At 42.8% G+C, this 21,817-nt stretch overlaps 1 protein-coding gene and 1 non-coding gene across 2 annotated transcripts in view; both read right to left on the bottom strand.

Moving 5' to 3' along the window:
- Positions 1–16,168, bottom strand: part of Ppm1g (protein phosphatase, Mg2+/Mn2+ dependent 1G) — a 36,671-nt gene extending 20,503 nt beyond the window's left edge. The window contains exon 1 of the mRNA XM_004627402.2: positions 15,789–16,168. Within this exon, the coding sequence (XP_004627459.1) occupies positions 15,789–15,908 (120 nt within the window). The 5' untranslated portion in view covers positions 15,909–16,168. The remainder of the gene's footprint in view (positions 1–15,788) is intronic.
- Positions 16,169–18,592: 2,424 nt separating this feature from the next.
- On the bottom strand, positions 18,593–18,730 carry LOC111815677. The gene has a single exon (XR_002820333.1). It is a non-coding gene; the product is annotated as a small nucleolar RNA SNORA70 (small nucleolar RNA).
- Between the last annotated feature and the right edge of the window lie 3,087 nt (positions 18,731–21,817).

Genomic DNA, 21,817 nt, shown 5'->3' with positions numbered 1-21,817 from the left:
TCAAATCATGGTAATCTTCCTGCCTCAACCTCCCAAGTGCTGGGATTACAGGCATGTGCCACTACGCCTGGCTCGTTATGTATTTTTTTGTGGTACCGGGGACTGAACTCAGAACCCTGCACTTGCCAGGCAGTCTTATTCTACTGCGCTATCTCCCAGGCCCCTCATTAAGTAATTTCTAATCACACATATGCTCAAAAGTCTTCTGGCAACTAGACTGATGATACTTCATTTTCCAGAAGCTTGGCATCATTTGGAAAAGAGTAGCTACCTTGCTTCCAATTAATCATTCACAGGGCAGGAGTGGCAGTGCACAGTCTATACAATCCCAGCACTCAGGAGGCTGAGGCAAGAGGATCATCATTTTTTTTTTTTTTTTTTTTTTCAGGACCGGGGATTGAACTCAGGACCCTGCACTTGCCAGGCAAGAGTTTATTCTACTGAGCTATCTCCCCGGCCCCTTCATCCTACATTTTAAAACCCCTGGATTACATAGTCATTTCAAGGCCAGGCTGAACCACAGAGCAAGATCGTGTCTTTTTTTTTTTTTTTTTTTCCTCTTTGCAGTAATGGGGATAGAACCCAGGGCCTTATGCATGCAAGGCAAGAGCTCTACCACTGAGCCGCCTCCCCAAATCAAGACCTTGTTTGAAAAAAAAAAAAGCAAACAACCACTTCATACCCACTATGATGGCCACCATCAAAAGACGGGTACTTTTTTGCTTCAGCCTCAGAACCATGAGCCAACATGATGCTGATGCCCAAGAAGAACCACATCACCATTTATGAACTTTTTAAGGAGGGGATGTCCACATGCACAAGAACCCAGAGCTCACAGACAAAAAAATGTGCCTAACCTTCACATAATAAAAGCCATGCATGCAGTCTCCCAAGTTCTGAGGCTTCATGAAGAACAGCTTGCATGGAGACTCTTCTACTGGTACCATACCAATGAAAGCATCCCATAGCTCCATGACTACCTCCACCTGCCCCTGAGATTGTGTCTGCCACCCTTCATCACAGCTGACCTGAGACTGGCAGACCCTGGCCCAAAGGTGTGGAAGGCAAGCGACCTATGAGGCTCACGTAAGGGGAGGCCAACAGGGACACCTAAGACACAGCACCATGCCCTCTGATACCAACAAGAGGGCCAAGGCTGGGGTCAGATCAGCCACTACAGTAAAGCTGGAGGACTTTTTTTTCTGTGGAATAAGCAGGTAGCCAGAAAACAAAGGGGGGGGGGGACAGGTAGTAACAATTCTTGGTGAAGATGTAAAGAAATTAGAACATGCTGTATTAGTAGTAATGTACATTACTGGTATCACTACTGTGGAAAACAGCATGGCAACTCCTCCATTTCTGGGTATATACACCCTGAAAACTGAAAGTAAGGTCTCAAAGAGATGGTATATACCCATGTGCTGGGCATGGTGGCACATGCCTATAATCCCAGCACTTGGGAGACTGAGGCAAGAGGATCCCTGTGAATTAAGGGTCAGCCTGGGCTTTAGTTCAAGGCCAGCCTGAACTGCTTAGTGAAATCCTGCCTCAAAATGACCAGAAGACAAAACAAAACAACCCATAAAAGCTTTACCCACAAGATCCAAAAGATAAAAGCAACCCAAATGTATATTGACAGACAAGTAAACGAATGTGATACAGATTTTCTAAAAATTGAATATTTAGCCTTAAAAGGAAAATAAATTGTGACGTAGGAGTGGCACAACACAGACAAAACTTGAAGACAATATGCTATGATCCAGTCACAAAAAGATCCAGCCCTGTCCCCCGGGTGTAGGGTGTATGCCTATAATCTCAGCACTGGGGAGGCTGAAAACGGGAGGATCACTATGAATTTGAGCTGCATAGTGAGACCTTATAACAACCAAATACATTAAAGGGGGGAGGCTGGAGAAGTACAACCAGGGGGTGCCTGGGTTCAACCACCAGTGTCACAATTAAATTTTTTAAAAAAAGGTTGAGGCAGGAGGATCACCACAAGTTTGAGACCAACTTGGGCTACACAGTGAGTCCCAAGGTTATCCCTAAATTACACAGCAAAACCCAGTCTCAAAAATTTAAAAAACTTCCAGGTGTGGGGGTAATCCTATAATGCCTGTAATCCCAAAACTCAGAAGGCTGATGCAGGAGAATTATTGTAAATTCAAGGCCAGCCCGGGCTACATGTCAGTTCCAGCCCAGTCTGAACTATATAGTGATACCCTGTCTCAAAAAGGGAAAAACAAATAAAACAAAATAAATACATTTTGTGGTGGACTGACAACTGGTGGTCAACTTGTGACACCTAGCTAAACCAAATGAGCACGGTCTTGTGTGTGCAGGGCCCACCTGAGCATTGTTGCCAACAGCATAACAAAAAAACTAGAGAGGAAGATGGTGCTGCTGTCGATTCTCCTGAAGAAGCTTGTTGCACTGGCCTCCCTGATAGGAATGCAGCTGTTACTATCAGAGGAGGTCAGCACATTGCTGCTGCTGAGGATAGCTGCAGTTCTTTTTCTGGAGGAGCTCTGATCCTTACTTTAAGCGTTACTTCCTGGCTCTAGTATAGATCCTTCATCACTTCAATGCTGGCACAGACATTTTAGTTTCTACCACTGACCTATGTACCTTCCCAGCACAGATCCTTGATACAGATTTGCATGAGACATTGTTGTAGGTTCTAGGCCTTCAGTTGGACTCCTAGAAGACACTGTCATGGGCTCTAGGTCTTCAGTGAGACTGATGCAGGACATTGCCATGGGATCAAGGTCCTCAGCTGTATTCTTTGGGTCCCTAGTATGTAGACAGATCTCCTGCACTCTGTTAACTCTTTGAGTGAATATTGTAAAAGAATCCTATAAATGTGTCCTGTAGTAAATTGTTTCCCTTACAAGCCCTGACTATAACACACCTGACCCTATCTGTAGATTTTGTATAACTAGATTCAACCAATGATGGATGCAAAACTAATCAGAAAAAAAACTGCATCTGTACTGAAAATATACAGAACTAATGTATGAGGGGAGTAATCTAGAGGTGATTTTAAGTATATGGGAGAATGTGGGTAGACTGTTATACCATTTTATGTAATGGACTTGAGAATCCTCTTTGGCATTTGCAGGGGTCCTGGAACCCATTCTCTAATGAATGGGATAGGACAACTATGCCAGTTATCCACATACCTCTCCAAAACAGAGAAAAGGAGGCAATAATTCATTTTATAAGATCATATTAACACAATATCAAAACCAGACAAGCATTCCTCAAGAAAACTAAGGACCCATATCTCTTAAGAATATATAAACACAAAAATCCTCAGCGAAGTATAAACCAAATAGAATGTATACCACCCCAAAATCAATTAATATACTCAATAGGGGCTGGGGAGATAGCTCAGTAGAGTGTTTGCCTGGCAAAGCACAAGGATCTGAGTTTAATCTTTGGTTCCACCAAAAATAAATAAATAAACCTCAATAAAGAAAGCCAAACAAACAAAAACAGCCAAGTTTAGCTCAGTGGCACGGCACTTGTCTGTTAAGTGTGAGGTTCTGAAATAGATCCTGGATAACCAGCAAAAAAAAAAAAAAAGGGAGGGGGGGAGAAAAACACAATCGTGTCAACAGACAAAGTATGTGACAAAATCCTGTGCTCATCCATAACAGGAAGACTCATTGTAATAAATGATAACTTCAATTCAGAATTCATTTAAAAAAAGTTAACATTACACTAGCAAAAGACAAAGTTTTGGGGCCAGGGAGATGGCTCAGCGGAATAAGCGCTTCCCTGGCAAGCGCAACAGCCTGAGTTCAGTCCCCGGTTCTGCCAAAAAAAAAAAAAAAAAAAAAAAAAAGACAAAGTTTTCCTGTTAAAATCAAAAACAAAGCAAAGATGCCTACTTTTATCATTGCTCTAATCACTGAATGTTCAGGACAGGGTAGTTTGCAAAAAAAAAAAAAAAGAAAGAAAGAAGTTTAAATTGGAAAGGAGAGAAATAACTTGTTTATAGATTGGAAAGGAGGAAATAAGACTACTATTTGCAGAAGAATCATATGTAGAAAATCTCAAAGAATCCATTAAAATCCACTAGTGAAACTAGTAAGCTCATCAAAGTTGCACGATACTAGGGCCGGGGAGATGGCTCAGTAGAAAAGAGCTTGCCTACCAAACGCAAAGGTCTGAGCTCAATCCACAGTTCTTGCAGGATACAAGAACAACAAAACAGCTAGGAGAAGCGGCACATGCCTACAATCCTAGCACTTGGGAAGCTAAGGCAGGAGGGTAGCTGTGAGTTCAAGGCCAGCGTGGGCTATCTGCTAAATTATAAATTACAAATATAAAGACCATGTCTCAAACAAACGCCACAAAAAAGAACAACATACAAAATCCAACTGTACTACCAATGAATAATCCAAGAAAGAATGAAAAAATAAATTCATATTCTTTTGGTAGCACCAAAAGAAAATATTTAGAAATAAATTTATACCCACCAAACACACACACGAAATAAATTTAACGATAGAAGTACAAACAATAAACTCTGAAAACTGTAAAACATTACTAAAAATAGTAAAGGCATGTGCAACTATGCCTAGATGAGAACTAAATAATAAAACTTCCCCAACTAATCTACAAATTCAGTATAATCCCTTTCAAAACCTTAGGTACTTTTGGGCTGGTGAGATTGCTCAGTGGTCTGAAGCACTACTTAGAACAAGCTTAGCAAAGCACAGGGACCGCGGTTCAATGCCCCAGCACCACATGCCAGCCAGCCCCGCCCCGTCCCCTGATGGGCTGAGCTGGCCACAAACACACACACATAAATAAATAAATTAAAAAAAAAAAAAAAACCTTAGGTACTTTTTATGCAGAAACTGACAAGAAAATCCTACAATCCGCATGGAAATGCAAAGGACCCAGAAAAGCCAAACTAAGAATAAAAAATTTGAAAGACTCACACCTCCCTTCTTCAGAACTTGCCACAAAAATAGAAGAATAACCAAGATAGAATGGTACTGCCATAAAGTCATAAAAATCCACAGAATGAGATTCACAGTCCAGAAATACTCTCATATTTATAGTTAACTGATTTCTGACAATGATAACAAGATACTTCAACTGGGAAAAAACACAGCAGTGCCTTGGTACTCAACTGTTTTGAGACTCTGGATTTGCTACTCAACAATTCTAACGCAAAAATCTTGTCTTGAACTATATTATAGCAAGACCCTGTCTCATACAGAAAAAAAAAAAGAAAGAATTAAGAAAAAGAAAGAAAGAAACTGAGCTGGGGACATAGTTCAGTGGCATAAGCACCTGCCTGGCAAGTGTAAGGTCCTGAGTTCAATCCCCAGAACTTCAATAAATAAATAAATAAATTGAAACAAAACAAATTTTTTCTCAGTACTCATTCTTTGGCACTAGCCAGAACTTTTGTGTCAATTTGTCAGTGTGAAGCCTCCTGACTTGCTAACCCTTCCAGCCAAAACAATTTGGTTTTGGTATTCACTGAGCCTCCCAGAACCAATTACAATGAATACCAAGGTACCATTGTAGTCTTTTTACTAAACGATGTTGAGACAACAGCCACATAAAAAGCATGACTTGGATCACTTCCTTTCACCATGTACAAAAAATTATCCTGAAATTGATCAGACTTAAATGCAAGTATTACATTTACAAAACTCTTGAGAGAAAACCTAAGACTAAATAGTTGTAATTCTGGGTTAGGCAAAGCTACAATATGTAACACCAAAAGAAAAAAATAAACAAACAAGTTGGATTTCATCCAAATTAAAAAAAAATCTTTGGGGCTGGGGAGATAGCTAGCTCAGTTGAATAAGTGCAAGGGCCTAAACTCAATCCCTGGCTCCGCAAAAAAAAAAAAAAATAAAATAATAATAATAATAATAATGCATTTGATTATTGGGCAGGCCAGATAGCTCAATGGACTAAAGTGCCTGTTTAGGCAGAGCACAGAGGCCAGCCTGCTGTGCAGGTGCCAGCCCCGCCCCAGGGGCTCCCTGAGACAGCGACTGGGCATGGTGGTGCCCACCTGTAATCCCAGGGCTTCAGAAGCTGAAAAAAGGAAAATCACTGTGTCGAATCTATGTAGTGAGACCCTGTACATCCAGTCCTAAATTCAAAATAAATAAATACATATATATATGATTGTCACAGGGTCCCAACTATCAGCTTGGATTCACAGTGATCCTTGTTTTCAGCCTCCCCAGCACTGGGATTACAGGTCTGTACTTGTGGCTGGCTCAGCCCACCAGGAGGCAGGGTTGAGGCAGCATGTGGTGCTAGGGATTGAACCATGGTCCCTTTGCTTGCATATGCTTGTCTAAGCAGGCGCTTTAGTCCGCTGAGCTATCTTGCTGGCTCCATCTGATTTTTTTTCTTTTTCTGAAAATTTATGTTTCAAAGGGTACCATTAAGGCTGGATTTGGTGGCACAAGCCTATAATCCCAGCACTTAAAGAGAGTGGGGCAGGAGTATCACCAAGAGTTTGAGGCTGACTTACACTAAATAGGGTTTCCTTGTCTCAAACCAACAAAAACCAAACAAAAGATACCACTAAGGGGCCAGGGATATATCTCCGTGACACAAGCGCCTGTGTGGCAGTCTTGAGTTAATCCTAATATCCATCCCCAAAGATACCACTAGGAAAAGAAATAGGCAACCTGCCAAACAGGAGAAAATATTTGTAGATTAAATTTGGTAAAAGATGTGTAACTAGAATATATAAAGACCTCTTAACATCTGAATAAAAAGACAAAAGAGACAATCCAATTAAAAATAAAGAATTTAGGGGGGCTGGGGAGATGGCGCAGTAGAATACGCACTTGCCTGGCAAGCACAAGGGCCTGAATTCGATCCCCAGTTCCGCAAAAAAAAAAAAAAAAAAAAAAAAAAAGAATTTAGGACCTGCTTGGCAGGCACAAGGTCCTGAATTCGATTCCTATTATCAAAAAATAAAAATAGAGGGCCGGCTAGATAGCTCAACAGACTGAAGCACCTGCTTAGAAAGAGTGCAGGGGCTGGGATTCGGGGTTTGATCCCCAGCACAATGCTGGCCCTGCCCCTGGGGGTCCCTGAGCCAGCAACAGGGACTGGGCAATAGAGACCAAGGGTGGTGGCTTGCACCTGTCATCCCAGTACTTTGGGAGGCTGAAGACAGGAGAATCACTAGGAGTCCGATCTACGTAATGAGACCCTGTAGACCCTATACTAAATACATAAAAAAATTAATAAATAAAAATAAAAAATAAGGGCCGGAAATAGCTCAGTGGATTAAAGCGCCTGCTTAGGCAGATGCAGCGGCAGGGGTTCGATCCCCAGCATGCCATGCCAGCCCCGCCCCCAGGGCGCACTGGCGTGGTAGCAAGCCTGAAAACAGGAGAATCACTACGAATCGGTTCGGATCCATGTAGCAAGACCCTGAAGACCCTTACTAAAATACAAAAATAAATAAATAAATAAAAACAAAAATGAAGAACTAAATACACATTTCTCCAAAGCATATATACAAACGACCAATAAGCACATGGTAAGATACTCAAAGGGTCGGCAAGACAGCTCAGAGGACTAAAGCTCCTGCTTAGGCAAGCTCAGGTACCACAGTTTGATCCCCTGCACCACATGCTCCACCAGCCCCACCCCCAGGGCGGGCTGAGTCAGCTGGGCATAGTGGCACACACCTGTAATCACAGCACTGGGGAGGCTGAAAGCAGGAGGATCACCATGAGTCCAAGCTGCGTAGTAAGACCCTGCAACAACCAAATACATTTAAAAAATGATACTCAAATGTCACTGCGCATCAGTTAAATACAAATCAAAAACACAGTAAGTTAGTTTCATACTCCCACACATGTACATTTAAAATGTCTGTTAAAAAAGAGACAAATAGCTGGGGAGATGGCTCAGTGGAAAAAAAAAAAAAAAGAGACAAATGAGGGCCAGCCAAATAGCTCAGTGGATTAAAGCGCATGTGAGCTGGCACAGGCGCAGGGGCCAGGAGTTCAATTCTGGGGGCCTGCCATTCCATCCCCACCCCCAGGGCACCCTGGGCCAAGATCGAGACTGGGTGTGGTGGCAAACCTTTAATCCCAGCTTTTGGGAGGCTGTAAACAGGCAGATCACTAGGAGTCTGATCTAGTAGTGAGACTCTGAACACCCTGTGGACCCTTCCCTAAAATACAAAAAAACAGAGAAATGGCTCAGTAGAATAAGTGCTTGTCTGGCAAGCCCAAGGGCCTGAGTTCAAAACCCGGTTCCGAAAAAAACAAACAAACAAACAAACAACAACAACAAAAAAAAAAACTCAGTGGATCAAAGCACCTGCTTAGGCAGACACGGGAGCTGGGGGGTTCCCTGAGATGGCAACTGAGACTGGGCGTGGTGGAGCACGCCTATAACCCCAGCACTTGGGAAGTCTGTAAAACAGGAGGATCACTATGAATCCGTTCTAGACAGTGAGACTCTGTAACCCTGTCCTAAAAAATACAAAAAAAAAAAAAAAAAAAAAGACACAAATGTAGGAAGGTACAGAGAAACTGAAACCCTCATATATTGTTAGTGGGAATGTAAAATGATATAGTAGTCACTTTGGAAGAGCTTCATAGTTCCTCAAAACATTAAACATGGGGCCGGGGACACAGCTCAGTGGCATAAGCACCTGACTGGCATACTCAAGGCCCCAAGTTTGATCCTTGGTACGAAAAAAAATATTTTAACATGTATTTTATCACATGAGCCAGTCTGAAAGGAAAATTAAACTCTCCCTACTCTACTCTCACAGCATAAAATATTTCTGTGACTTGAGGGGTTAAACACACACACACACACACACACACACACCCCAAGGAAGTAGTGTTTAGTGGTAGACAACAGTGAGTGTTGTATAATTCAATTATTAGCCATCAGACCCTACAGAATTAGGGCTCAGTCAAGACTGCTCCCTACTTTCCCTACTTTTTTTTTTTTTTCCAGAACCAGGGATTGAACTCAGGCCTTTGCGCTTGCCAGGCAAGCACTTATTCTACTGAGCTATCTCCCCAAGCCGCTCCTACTTTTGATATCAACTGCAAACCCCAAATTATTTTACCTGTACTTGTAACCAACAGACTACAAGTCAAAATTCCCATACTCCCTTCTGTGGGTTCAATTTATTTGCTAAAGCAGCTCACAGAACTCAGGGACACACAAGATAAAAGATACTACAAACTGAAAAGATATAGCCAGTCATGCTGATGTGCACTTGTAATCTCAGCACTTGGGAGGCTGAGGCAGGAGGACTGCAGTGAGTTCTAGGACAACCTGAGCTACAGAATGAGATCCTCTCTCAAAAAACAAAAGGATGCATAGGTCAATGGGTGTGAAAACGGGCATAGAGCTTCCATGTCCTCTCTCAGCATGTAATCACCACATATACAGTTATCTAGAAACTCCTTAACCCACCCTTTTAAGGCTTTTATGGATACTTCATTATGGAGACACAGATGACTGAATCACTGACCAGTTGTGATCTGCCTATCAGGCCCTCTATCCGCTATGGAGCATGAGAGGGTTAGTCTGAAGTCCTAATCTTTTAATCATACCATGGTCTTTCCAGTGACCAGACCCCAGCCTGAAGCTACCCTGAGCTATTAGCCACCAGTCAATTCATTAGCTACATAAGAAACCACTTTGATAATTATTAGCTACATCAATTCATTAGCTACATAAGACACCACTTTGATGATTTTAAATGTTTTATGCCAAAAGACAGAGACAAAAACTAAATATGTAGTTCAAAACACCACACTCAACCAATTCTACGCTTTGTGTGTATATTCAAGAAATAGGAGGTCATAATTCTACACAAAAACTTGTACATGATATTTATGGCATCAGTATTCATATTAGTTGAAACATGGAGATCCAAATGTCTATCAACTATGACCAAAATGATACATATATTCACACAAACGGAAGTGCTGCATACTGTTGAATAGCAAGACCTAGTCTCAAAATAAAATGAATGAATGAATGAATGCAAGCATGCAAGCGTGGCGCGTGCACGTGTGCACACGCGCGCGCGCGCGCGCGCGCACACACACACACACTGATGACTGTTGAAAACATACTTAGTGGGGCTGGCCAAATAGCTCTGCGGATTAAAGCGCCTGCAAGCAGGTGGGGGGGGGGTGTTTGATCCCTGGGGCATGCTAAAATAGTGACTGAGACTGGGCGTGGTGGTGTGTGCCTGTAATCCTAGCTCTTGGGAAGCTGTAAAGGGGCAGATCACTACAAGCCCACTCTGGTAGTGAGACCCTGAACACCCCGTAGACCCTTCCCTAAAATGCCAAGTAAATAAATAAATAAAAAGAAAATATACTTAGTAAAAGCAACCGGGTAATATTTATTTTTCCATTTATATAAAATCTTCAGAACAGATAATCTACAGAGACAGAATCTTTTGGGGCCCAGGAGATGGCTTAGTGGAATAAGTGCTTCCCTGGCAAGCGCAAGGGCCTGAGTTCAATCCCCAGTTCTGCCAAAAAAAGAATCTTTTGAACTAGTGGTTGCCAGGAGCTAGTACAAAGTAGAGAGGAAATGACTGATAAGAGTATGGGTTTCTTCTGGGGGTCATGAAAATGTACTAAAATTCATTGTGATCATGGCTGTACAACTGAGCAAGTATACCAAAAATCAATGAATTATACCCTTTATATCGGTGAATCATATTTTAACAAAGTTGTTTTAAATGGACCTAAGGATTGGGGGTAGGGCTCAGTGGCACAGCACTTGCCTAACAAGTATGAGGCCCTGGTCCAAACAAAAACAAAAAATTCAAAGCCTTCTTTCTCAAAGAGCAATTACATTATAACCCAACAGAGAATCAAAGGTGGGGAAGTCAAGGGTAAGAAAGTAGTAATTACTAAAAGACTGGGTGATAGAAATTCATGCAAAACTATCTTGAAATCTTTTTTTTTTTTTTTAAGTATTTTAAAGAAGGATCTACAGGGTGTTCAGGGTCTCACTACTAGATGGGACTCATAGTGATTAACCCCTTTACAGCCTCCCAAGAGCTGGGATTACAGGTGTGTGCCACCATACCTAATTTCAATTGCAGTCCCAGCATGCCTGGGGGCGTGGCCCACACTGGCAGGCCTGGGGATCGAACCACTGGCTCCTGTGCCTCTTTGCAGGTGCTTTAATCCGTTGAGCTATTTGGCCAGCACTATCCTTTTTTTTTTTTTCCCTTAAATTTATTTGTGTGTGTGTGTGTGTGTGTGTGTGTGGGTGGCCAGTTCAGCCCACCAGGGGGCGGGGCTGGCTGGCATGTGGTGCTGGGGGATTGAACCCCGGTCCCTGGGCTTTGCTAAGCTTGTTCTAAGTAGGTGCTTTAGACCACTGAGCCATCTCACCAGCCCCTGGCCAGCACTATCTTGAGGAATAAAATCTGATTGTATCTTTCAGTTGCTTAATTAAGAACATAGAAAAGTATAGTAGAAAACAATTTTGCCATTTTATGGGCATACATTTCATGTTAATTCATATTAGCTTTGAACTATAAATAGGTAGCATGTGGTAAAGAGATTAAAAGAATGCCTTTTTAAAAAAGTTGCTTACTGTAATATAGACAAGGGAATTCTAACTTGGTTCAGCAAATCAAAGTGCTTTAATGGAGATATATTAATCTAAGGATCAAATAATAAATGCTCTTCAGTCAGGAGACTCTGTAACCCTGTCCTAAAAAATACAAAAAAAAAAAAAAAAAAAAAAAGTGTTCTATTAACCTGTAAAGAAGTGTTCTGGGGCTGGGGAGATGGCTCAGTGGAATAAGTGCTTCCCTGGCAAGCGCAAGGACCTGAGTTCAATCCCTGGTTCCACAAAAAAAAAAAAAAAAAGTGTTCTAAACGTGGCATGGTGGCATACCCCTATAATTTCAGCACTCAGGAGGCTGAGGCAGGAAGTTCACCACAAATCCTAGGTCAGCCTGGGGCATGTAATGAGTTCAAGACCAGCCCGAACTGTACAGAAAGACCTTGTCATTTAAAAAAAACGCAAGGGGCCAGGGAGATGGCTCAGTAGGACAAGTGCTTGACTGGCAAACACAAGGATCTGAGTTCAATCCCTGGTTCCACCAAAAATAAATAAATAAATAAATAAAAACCCAAAAAACAAAACCAAATCTATTCAACATTCTATTATTAATTCTTCTACATGTCACTAAACAACCAGTCTTCTCAAACTGTACCACAGAAATTGATATTGCCTTTCTTTTCTTTCTTTTGGTGGGGAGACAGGGTCTTGCTATGTAGTGTAGGCTGACCTTGAACTTGCTTTTGTAGCCCAGGCTGGCCTTAAACTCACAGCAATCTTGCCTCAGCCTCCTGAGTGCTCAGAGTACATGTGTGTGCCTCCAAACCCAGTAAGAGAAAGTTGTTTTGTCACTTCCTGAGAACTTCACAACCAAAAATTGAAAATACACTTGTTCCTTGAAGATAAATACATCAAGCCAGGCTTCAATAATTTTTAGAATGGATTTCTCATTAGGCACCAAAAGCTCACAGACTTTCCTATTTCTTTTTTTTTTTTTTCCCTATGTATTTCTTACACCTTTCCATAACTTACCTCTTAACCCCAAAACACATATCTCAACTAGTGGAAGGTCCGTCCAAAACACAAGGGTGGAGAATGTCAACTACAATATTTTGAAGATCCTTCTCAAAACATCTGCTTCAGGGGCTGTGGAGACGGCTCAATGGGATAAGCACTTCCCTAGCAAGCCCAAGAACCTGAGTTCAATCCCAAGCTGGGGGGGGGGGGGACCATCTGCTTCCATACCATGAGGGCCTGGAGAAGAGCAGAAATACAAATTCCCAGCTACTGTCAGCTATCATCCTTTGGCAGTCTTTATGAAATCTATGCATTAGTAAAAACTTTGTCAACCTGTGTAGGTGGTGGTGACACCATGGCACACCAGTTGTTTGTTGTTGAAAGCTCAAAAAGGTTCACCATCATTGGTGTATGGTATCAACTGAATCATTAGGACCAAGCAAATTAGGTGAACAGACTTTATTATTGTAGGAATTATCCCTGAATATTACTACAAACAGGTATAATACATGTTTTGGTTTTGGTCTTTTAAACCACTGAACCACACCCTCAGCCAAGGAATACACATTCTGAAGATTCACTTAAGGGGCTAGAAGTCACAGTTATTACCTTGCAATAACAAACTGTGTTATACTTCAGGCAGAGAGGAAACAAAACAAGAAGTAGCAATGAAGCAGAACATAATCTAAAACAGTACTTCAAGAAAATTTGATTAAGCATATTAAACTATTAATACAAGGATAAGTTCAGAAATACCATATTTCAAAGATTTTTATGTCCTAGGAAGTTGTCTCTCAAAAGACAGATTAGGAGGGCCAGCCATATAGCTCAGTGGATTAAAGCACCTGCAAGCAGGCACAGGGCCAGGGGTCTGATCCCTGGGCCTGCTGTGTAGGTGCCAGCCCTGCCCCCAGGGCACACCAAGACAGCAATTGAGATTGGGCGTGGTGGCGCATGCCTGTAATCTCAGCACTTGGGAGGCTCTAAACAGGAGGATCACCACGGGAGTCACAACTAGTAGTGAGCCCCAAACACCCTGTAGACTCTTCGTTTAAAAAAAAAAAAAAAAAAAGACAGATTAGGATTGGGGGGGTTAGCTCAGTAGAATAAGCATTTGCCTGGCATGAGCAAGGTTCTGAATTCAATACCCAGTACCGCCAAAAAAAAAAAGGGGGGGGGGATTAAGGAGCACTGTAGCAAGATCTCCATGCACAAAACAACCCCTGACCCTCTCCCAGAGAAGTCATTTTATAATTAGCAAAGGGAAAACCAAAAATAAAGGGAAAGAGAAACCAAAGCATAGAATCCGTGGGCAAAGTACTTAGAAAGAAAATATCCACACAATACAATTCATTATTTAAAAAAAAAAAAAATTCCAGGGGCCAGGGAGATGGCTCAGTAGAATAAGCGCTTCCCTGGCACGCACAAGGGCCCAAGTTCAATCCCCGGTTCTGCAAAAAAAAAAAAAAAAAAAAAGTTCCAAAGAAATGGAAAAAACATTTTCATTCCATGGAAAGGAATCAGAAACTTGAAGGAAAAGCCTTAAAAATTACGAGACTAAATATTCACCTCAAATCTCACTATAACAGAAAATGCCACAGAAATGAAACCTGCAGCTGGCAAGTGTGGTAGACCCCGGTAGTCCCAGCTACTCAGTGTCTGAGGCAGAAGGATCACAAATGTGAGGCCAGCCTGGGCAATTTATAAAGATTCTACCTCAAAATCTTCAAAAAAAGGGGGAGGGTTTATACCTCATTATAAAGAAGACATAATAACGGAACCTTCAGACCTCCTAACAAATCCAATGAATCACCAGCCAGCTTTACATTACAGCTTTCCTTCTGAAGATATATCCAATGTTCATAACTCAATTACTCTTACCATGCATTCCTAGACAGTTTGATGCTACAGATCATTTCCACCAAGGCACAAGTGTCCCAATCTTTCTGGATTGTAAATGTCCTAACTATAAAATGTGGGAGCCACACTATATGAGATAAACTGTATGGTCCCTACCTTTCTTGAAGTTTTATACCTAGTGACAAAACTGGTATCAAACTTGGTTGGCTGTGGGTACAAAAGTCTGAAGGGGGGAAAAGTTTACATTGTCATTCCAGAGTTAACCACAGGGAGGAGTGAGGGATTTGAAAAAATTCCCACAGGAGCCAGGGTATTTGACTCTTACCTGAAGCCCACCTAAATGGATAAACCCTCAAGTCCAGGCACAATGGGACCATTTTCCTGCCTCCCTCTATCTAGATCTTACAGTGCTGTTCACAATAACACACAGTATTGTCTTTCTTTCTCCCTTCTTTTCTAACACTTTTCCCTGTTCTTCATAGTTTCATATCCACTCGACTAACACTACTTTTAATTCAGCTGTTTTCCTTTCTTCCAAAGTAAAATTTTCTTTTTCAAAAAAGAGTTCTCAATAGGTTGTGAGAAAAAAAATCGATGATATGGCAGAAAATCAAGAGAACTGAACAACTCAGACAAACAATTACTGAGTTTTAGCGAAATCCCAAGAGAAAAAATTTACCAAGAACAGGAAAAAAAAAAAACAGGTGTAGTGACGACACAATTTGTTTTCCACAGGCCATCAAAGACCCTACAAAGAATGTGCAAATGAGTGACAACTCTTGGAGTCAGGCAGCGTCTCTAACACTAACACTCGGTGCCCAAGGCCAGGCAACCAGGTGTTGATACGAAACAGACTACTATTGCTCGGCTTCCTTTCACTGTCATTCCTCACCCAAAGAGGGCTCCCACATCAAATAATAAAAAAATAAAAGTCATTTCTACTTAGCTCGTCCTGGAAAGATAAATGAGTACATACCCCCCTTTTCCATCTTTACTCCACCACTAACCCTCACACCGCTGAGACGCCTAGAGAGCTGGGCTGGCACTGGAGGATGGCGCGAAGAACCGAGGGCAGGCAGTGGGCGGAAGGTGTCTCTCCCCACATGGTCGAGCCCTCGCCGCCACTGGCCAACGGCCCGTAATTCCCGAACACCGGCAGCTCCCTCGGCCCCGAACCCTGCACTTACGGTTGCCTTTTATGCCGCGGCGGCCGCAGGCTGTAGGTTGGGACCTTTCCCCGGGGAGGACCCCATCCCCCCCGCTCCCATTCTCCGACAGGTTCCCGCCATATAGTGGCCAGACTGTGGGTCCAGCCGCCTCACCTCCATAGAGACGCGCCAGCCTTGCATGGCGGAGAAGCCGTAGGGCAGCGGGAGGCGTGGGGCGCCGACCCCGTCCCCGGAGCACTTCACCGTGTTGGGCTGGGAAAGGTAGGCACCCATGGCGGCGGCTGGCCGGCAGCCTCAGAGGCAGACGAGCGGGGCGCGACCCGTGCCGGAGCCGAAGCCCCGAGGGCGCGCGTGGCAGGAACGGCCCGGCTGCTCGGCCGACGCCAGGTGCCGGCGAAAAGCGCGAGGCCAGCCAGGAGGCGGTAACGGGACGCTAGCTGAGAGGGAGCGGAAGCGGAAACGGCGCCGCTACAGACCCCGCCTGGCCGGGGCGTTGCCGCGCGGGACCGTGGGCAGTCATTTCCTTAGCAACTCGCCCCGCCCACAGGAACAACGGCCAGCCCAACCGCCGCTACCGCGAGACTTGCGCGGCCACGCCCATCAACGGCGCAGCTAGACTTCGCTTCCGCGTGCGGGCCTGCAATCTCTCCTCGCTGCCACCCACGTGTCCCCACCCTACCTCAGCCGCCTCGTTTCCTGGTTCTGTCCGGGTAGCTTTTCTGTCTGAAGCCTCTTTTATGTTGGACCCGTGGCTTTCGGTCCATGCTGCAGTGTTAACGACCCGGTCTTCCTACCCACACCCAGCTCCCTCGACTCCACCAATCCGGCCCGATTCGGTTAAGTTAAAGTTGACTCGTATTTGTTCTACACGCCGTACTTGACCAGGCTTCATGAGGCCTATACGAGAAGAATGCGAGTCCTTTTTTTTTTTTTTTTTTTTTTTCCTTTCTTGACAAACTGAAGCCCTCTACCTATGACGATTTAATACAGTATAGAAACGTTTGATTCATTCTGATGGCTGGGAAAAAGCAAAAGGAGGGGAGACCGAGGTGTGGCTTGGCAGCAAGAAAAGATTTTAGACACATGGAGAACACACTTAGGACTGCATTATGTCAGAGGAAAGAGATTAATGCCACAAAGTTGGGACAATGAGAAAAAATAGAATCTGCATTTGAGAGGGCTTTTGAGGAAGCTGACCAGCTTGTTGGAGGATTCTGATTAGTAACATTAGATACCTTAAGAGTGGAGCAGTGACACTAGCTACTCAAGATATTGAGACTAGAGGATCATCGGTTAAGTTTGAGGTCAGCTTGGGCAATTCAGCAATTCCCTGACTCAAAAAAAAAAAAAAAAAGTAAAGGGCCAGCCAAAAAGCTCAGCGGATCAAAGTGCCTGCTTGGCCTGCAAGCAGGTACAGGAGCCACTGGTTCCATCCCTGGGCCTGCTGTGCTGGCCCCGCCCCCAGGGTGCGTTGAGACTGGCAATTGGCAATTGAGACTGGGTGTGGTGGCGCGCCCCTGTAATCCCAGTTCTTGGGAGGCTGTAAACAGTCGGATCACAACGAGTCAGATCTAGACCCTTGCTGGAATAAAGAAAGAAAAAAAAAAAATGTTGAGGATGTGGCTCAGGAGTAGAGCACCCCTTGGCTCAATCCCCAGTACCACTAAAACCAACAAAACTAGTGCTGGCTTCTCCCTCTTACATTTCAAATAATCCAAATTCCTTTATTACTAGGAAATAACTAGAGTGAGCTTCTATGCAAATTCATCACTGTGGTTTACAAGACCTTACCTGCTTGAACCAGGACTGGGTTTGTCTGTTTCTCACCATTCACCTGTAACTAAGTGCTCCAGCAATGTGTCTGTGGGTGCTTTCTTCCTATTCTTTTTTTTTTTTTTAACCCACACCTCTCCACCCACCATACTTGGCCTTACTTTCTCAAGGATGTCCTTGCTTGTATCCCTGTGTTAGCTGGTATCACTACTTACCTTTCCTACTAGGCCATTTTTTTTTAATTTATTTATTTGTGTGTGTGTGTGTGTGTGTGTGTGTGTGGCCAGCTCAGCCCACCAGGGGGCGGGGCTGGCTAGCATGTGGTGCTGGGGGATTGAACCGTGGTCTCTGTGCTTTGCTAAGCTTGTTCTAAGTAGGTGCTTTAGACCACTGAGCCATCTCACCAGCCCCTCTACTAGGCCATATTATTTAGTCTTTTACATTCCTGGCAAAGTTCTGGTATATATGCCAAATAATACTGCAGTATTCATTGAATTAAGGAATAATACCAGAAAGAGAGAGAGAGAGAGACAGAGAGAGGGAAGGGAGGGAGAGAGAGAAGAAAACCAAGGTTTTGACCCTGCATGACAAAACTTGATAGAACCATTAACAGACAATGGTGGGATTTTCAAGGGGAGATGCTGGTTTGGGTAGAAAAAAATGGATTTAGTTTAAGGTGACAAGCAGGCATACAAATATTGAAAATACTGGATCTGAGTTAGACCATGAGGATAGAAGCTTGTAGATTGCCATGAACCTGGATAAGCTCTCTGATAAGGCTATGTTGAGAAAGCACGAAATTACTCTGCCACTGCTGCTGCTTTTGGGGTTTTACTTTTTCCTAGGAATAAAATGTGACTAAAGGTTATGAGTTTTATGCTGTATTAGTGAGGTTTTTCACAAGTTACTTACTCTCTCAGGTGTAGTTGCTCATCTCTAAGATACTTTGTCATAAAACATTTAATCTTTAAGGTTAAAGACAGTAAAAGCCAGCCATGATGGTATAGGCCTGCTAATCCCTGCTCTTGGAAGGCTGAGGCAGACTAAGCTGAAGCCCAGATTGAATTGAGACTCTGTCTCAAAAAATAAACAACATAAAATCCACTGGCATGGGGCTGGGGAGATGACTTAGAGGGCCTGAGTTCAATCCCCAATTCTGCCAAAAACAAACAAACCACTGGCAGCAGTGTCTCCAAGACCCCTTTAGGCAGGGAGCCCATACAAGCAGCAGGCTGCATACATTATCAAGGAGTTGTTCTTCACAGCCGTTGCACACTGGGTGCCCATGAGCAAAGGAACCCAGTCGGCTTCATTGACTTCAGAGGGCTACCTATCCATATGCACAAGTATAAAATGGAAATCACATCAAATAATGCCCACAGGGGGAACTACCTGCTCAGGCCCCTCTCCTGTTCCTCTCTTGGACAGGAGCTTTCTTTCCCTCAATAAATATATTCTGCTCATAACCACAAAAAAAATAAATAAACCTGGTACATTTCCATATTAATCACTATTCCACCTCTATGTTTCCCTCAGTCCATCTCTTCATCCCTATTGTGTAACCTGCCTGCTATAAGTAATGTTAGAATTCCTTATGTGATGTTGGTACATATACATAATTCAGGTTCATTCATTGTATAACACCTTCCCTCTGGCTCCTGTTCCTCTTCTTACTAAGCAAGTATTTATATCCATATTCCTATTATATGTCATCATGATTTTTTTGTACTGGGTATCAAACTTAGGACATCACATTTGCCAGACAGGCACCAGGTCACTGCACTCGACCAAATATGCTGTTCACTATTTCATCTTTGTATCTCTAATATAAGAATATGCTCTCAGGCTTTCACAGAGAGCAAACTGGTCATGCAGTGACTGTGACACATCCACATGACTGACACAAAAAATTTACAAACTGCGGTACAGAGTTTCAGGTTAAATCCTAAAGGGATTTGACTGACCTTATCAGATACAAAACTTACATTTCTTGTTATATAGGTCTTGCTTTATCTTGGTCTTAACCATCCAGCAGAAAAGTATGAAAACGAAGTATAAAAAGTAAATCCATATTATTATACTGAGCTGTAAAAGGCTCAAGTCAACAACTTTGGACATTGCCAGTCTTACAGAAAACACATTACTTTTATGGACTACTGAACTGTATTGGGGTATTTTGCTGAATTCATGCACCTACAGTATTTAAATGACAATGGAATGCCCTTCTCTGACAAAACTAAACAAAAAAGAGGGATAGAAATGAACGACCCTTTTGTATCTGTATACTCAAAATAGTTAGGATAGATATACAGCTCCATTCTCTTAATTTAATGAATAGAGAGGTTTGTTCTAATAGTGTTTGAGACAGAATATCAGGTCTGCATCTTGTACAATGAATAACCACTAAGACAACAATATGCAATATATTAATTATTGAAACTGTCCTATTAATCGGTTTTGAAACTGTCTCATTGCTATTTGTTTCTCAATAAAAATATAAAAATTAAAAAAAAAACAAATAATGCCCACAGAAAGTAGAAGATGAGCTAAAAATGGAAGAAAAACACAAAATGAAAAAAAAAATTTGTAAGGAAAAAGTGAGGCACTGGGAAAGTAATGGTGTCACAGAAAGGGGACATAGATATCCTGAAGGGGCTGATGGAGGGAGGAAAGGTGAGCTGAGTGTAGTGGTACATGCCTATAATTCCAGCACAAAAAGCTGAGGCAGGATAATCAAGAGTTGGTGCCCAGCCTAGACTACATGGTTAGACCCTATCCAAAAAAATGGGTAGGGAGACAATATTTTCTTCTCCCTACCCTCACCCCTATTCCATCCCAAATCTCTACAGTGCTCTTTTTTTTTTTTTTTTGAACCAGGGACTGAACTCAGGCCCTGCAAGCGCTTATTCTGAGCCATTTCCCCAGCCTCCTCCACAGTGCTCTTTGAAGGCATGAAAGTTCATGCTGTAAGAGAGGGCAATTAAATAAATAAACCAAAACATATTCACAGACTCATAGTCCTCAGCATTATCTTTTGTCTGTAAAGTACAAGCTGCAAAAATCAAATTACAGGTGTTAATAGAACCAGCTCTTGAACATGTATTTACCTGAGAGGTTGATCTTATTGAGAAAGAGGATAGGTTTTTTGTTGTTGTTGTTTTTTGTTTTTTGGGTTTTTTGGTGGAACCAGGGATTGAACTCAGGTCCTCATCTCCCCGGCCCCCCGAGGGTAGGTTTTTACAGCATATATCATACTCATTTCAAGGCAAAGGATAAAGGTATAGGATCCATTTAGTGTATTAAAAATAATCCATTTAACCATTTAGGAGTTCCCACACTTTCATAGCAATATTTCTCAGTATAACTTTTTTTTTTTAATTGGTTTTTTGAGACAGGGTCTTGTTCTATAGTTCAGATTGCCCCTGGCTCACTAAGTAGCCCAGGCTGGCCTCCAATTTGTAGTAATCCTCCTGCCTCAGCCTCCTTAGTGCTGGGATTACAAGTGTATGCTACCGCACCTGGCCCCAGTATCACTTCTTTTTTTTTTTTAATGTATTTAGTACAGGGTCTAAGGGTCTCACTACATAGATCAGACTCATAGTGATCGATGAGGACTGACACGGCTGCTTTGGCAGAGCACAGCGGCCCAGGGTTCCATCTCTGGCATAACATGCTAGGGCGCACTGCGACAGCAATTGAGACTGGGCGCGGTGGTGCACACCTGCAATCCCAGCAACTGGGAGGCTGAAAACAGGAGAATCACTATGAGTCTGATCTCCAAGGTGACACCCTATACACCCTGTGCCAAATCCTTTTTTTTTTTTTTGCAGTACCGGCGTTTGAACTCAGGTCCTGCACTTGCCAGGGAAGCACTTATTCCACTGATCCATCTCTCCAGCCCCAAATGCATTTTTAAAAAAAAATCACTAGATTTTTTTCAGATTTCCTTGTGGTCATTTCTTTCACATTAGTTAAACAATGATAATAACTGATAACTGACAAATACCCATCATTTTTAAAACTTTTTTTTTTTTTTTTGAGACAGTATCTCCCTATGCAGTTCAAATTGGCCTTGAATTTACTATGTAACCAATGCTGGCCTAAAACTCTTAGCTCTTAGTGATCTTCCTGCTTCAGCCTCCCAAGTGCAGGAGTTATAGGCATGTACCACCATGCTGGGCCTTAAAAACTTTTTTTCTTCTTCTTCCATTTGCTTCTCATAAGAGGAAAGAGAAAAAATGCTTTGAGGTAGCATGTGTGTGCCCATGTGTGTTATTGGGCAACAAATCTAGGGCTTTTGTTCTGAGCTACATCCCAAGTATCCCCCACCCCATTGAGACTGGGCGTGGTGGCACATGCCTGTAATCCCAGTGTTTGGGTGGCTGAAAACAGGAGAATCACTACAAGTC

The sequence above is a fragment of the Octodon degus genome, unplaced genomic scaffold (genome assembly GCF_000260255.1).
Source record: "Octodon degus isolate 3935 unplaced genomic scaffold, OctDeg1.0 scaffold00019, whole genome shotgun sequence".
NCBI lineage: Eukaryota > Metazoa > Chordata > Mammalia > Rodentia > Octodontidae > Octodon > Octodon degus.
The sequence above is the reverse complement of the archived record's forward strand: the minus strand, read 5'-3'. Positions and strand labels throughout refer to the sequence as shown.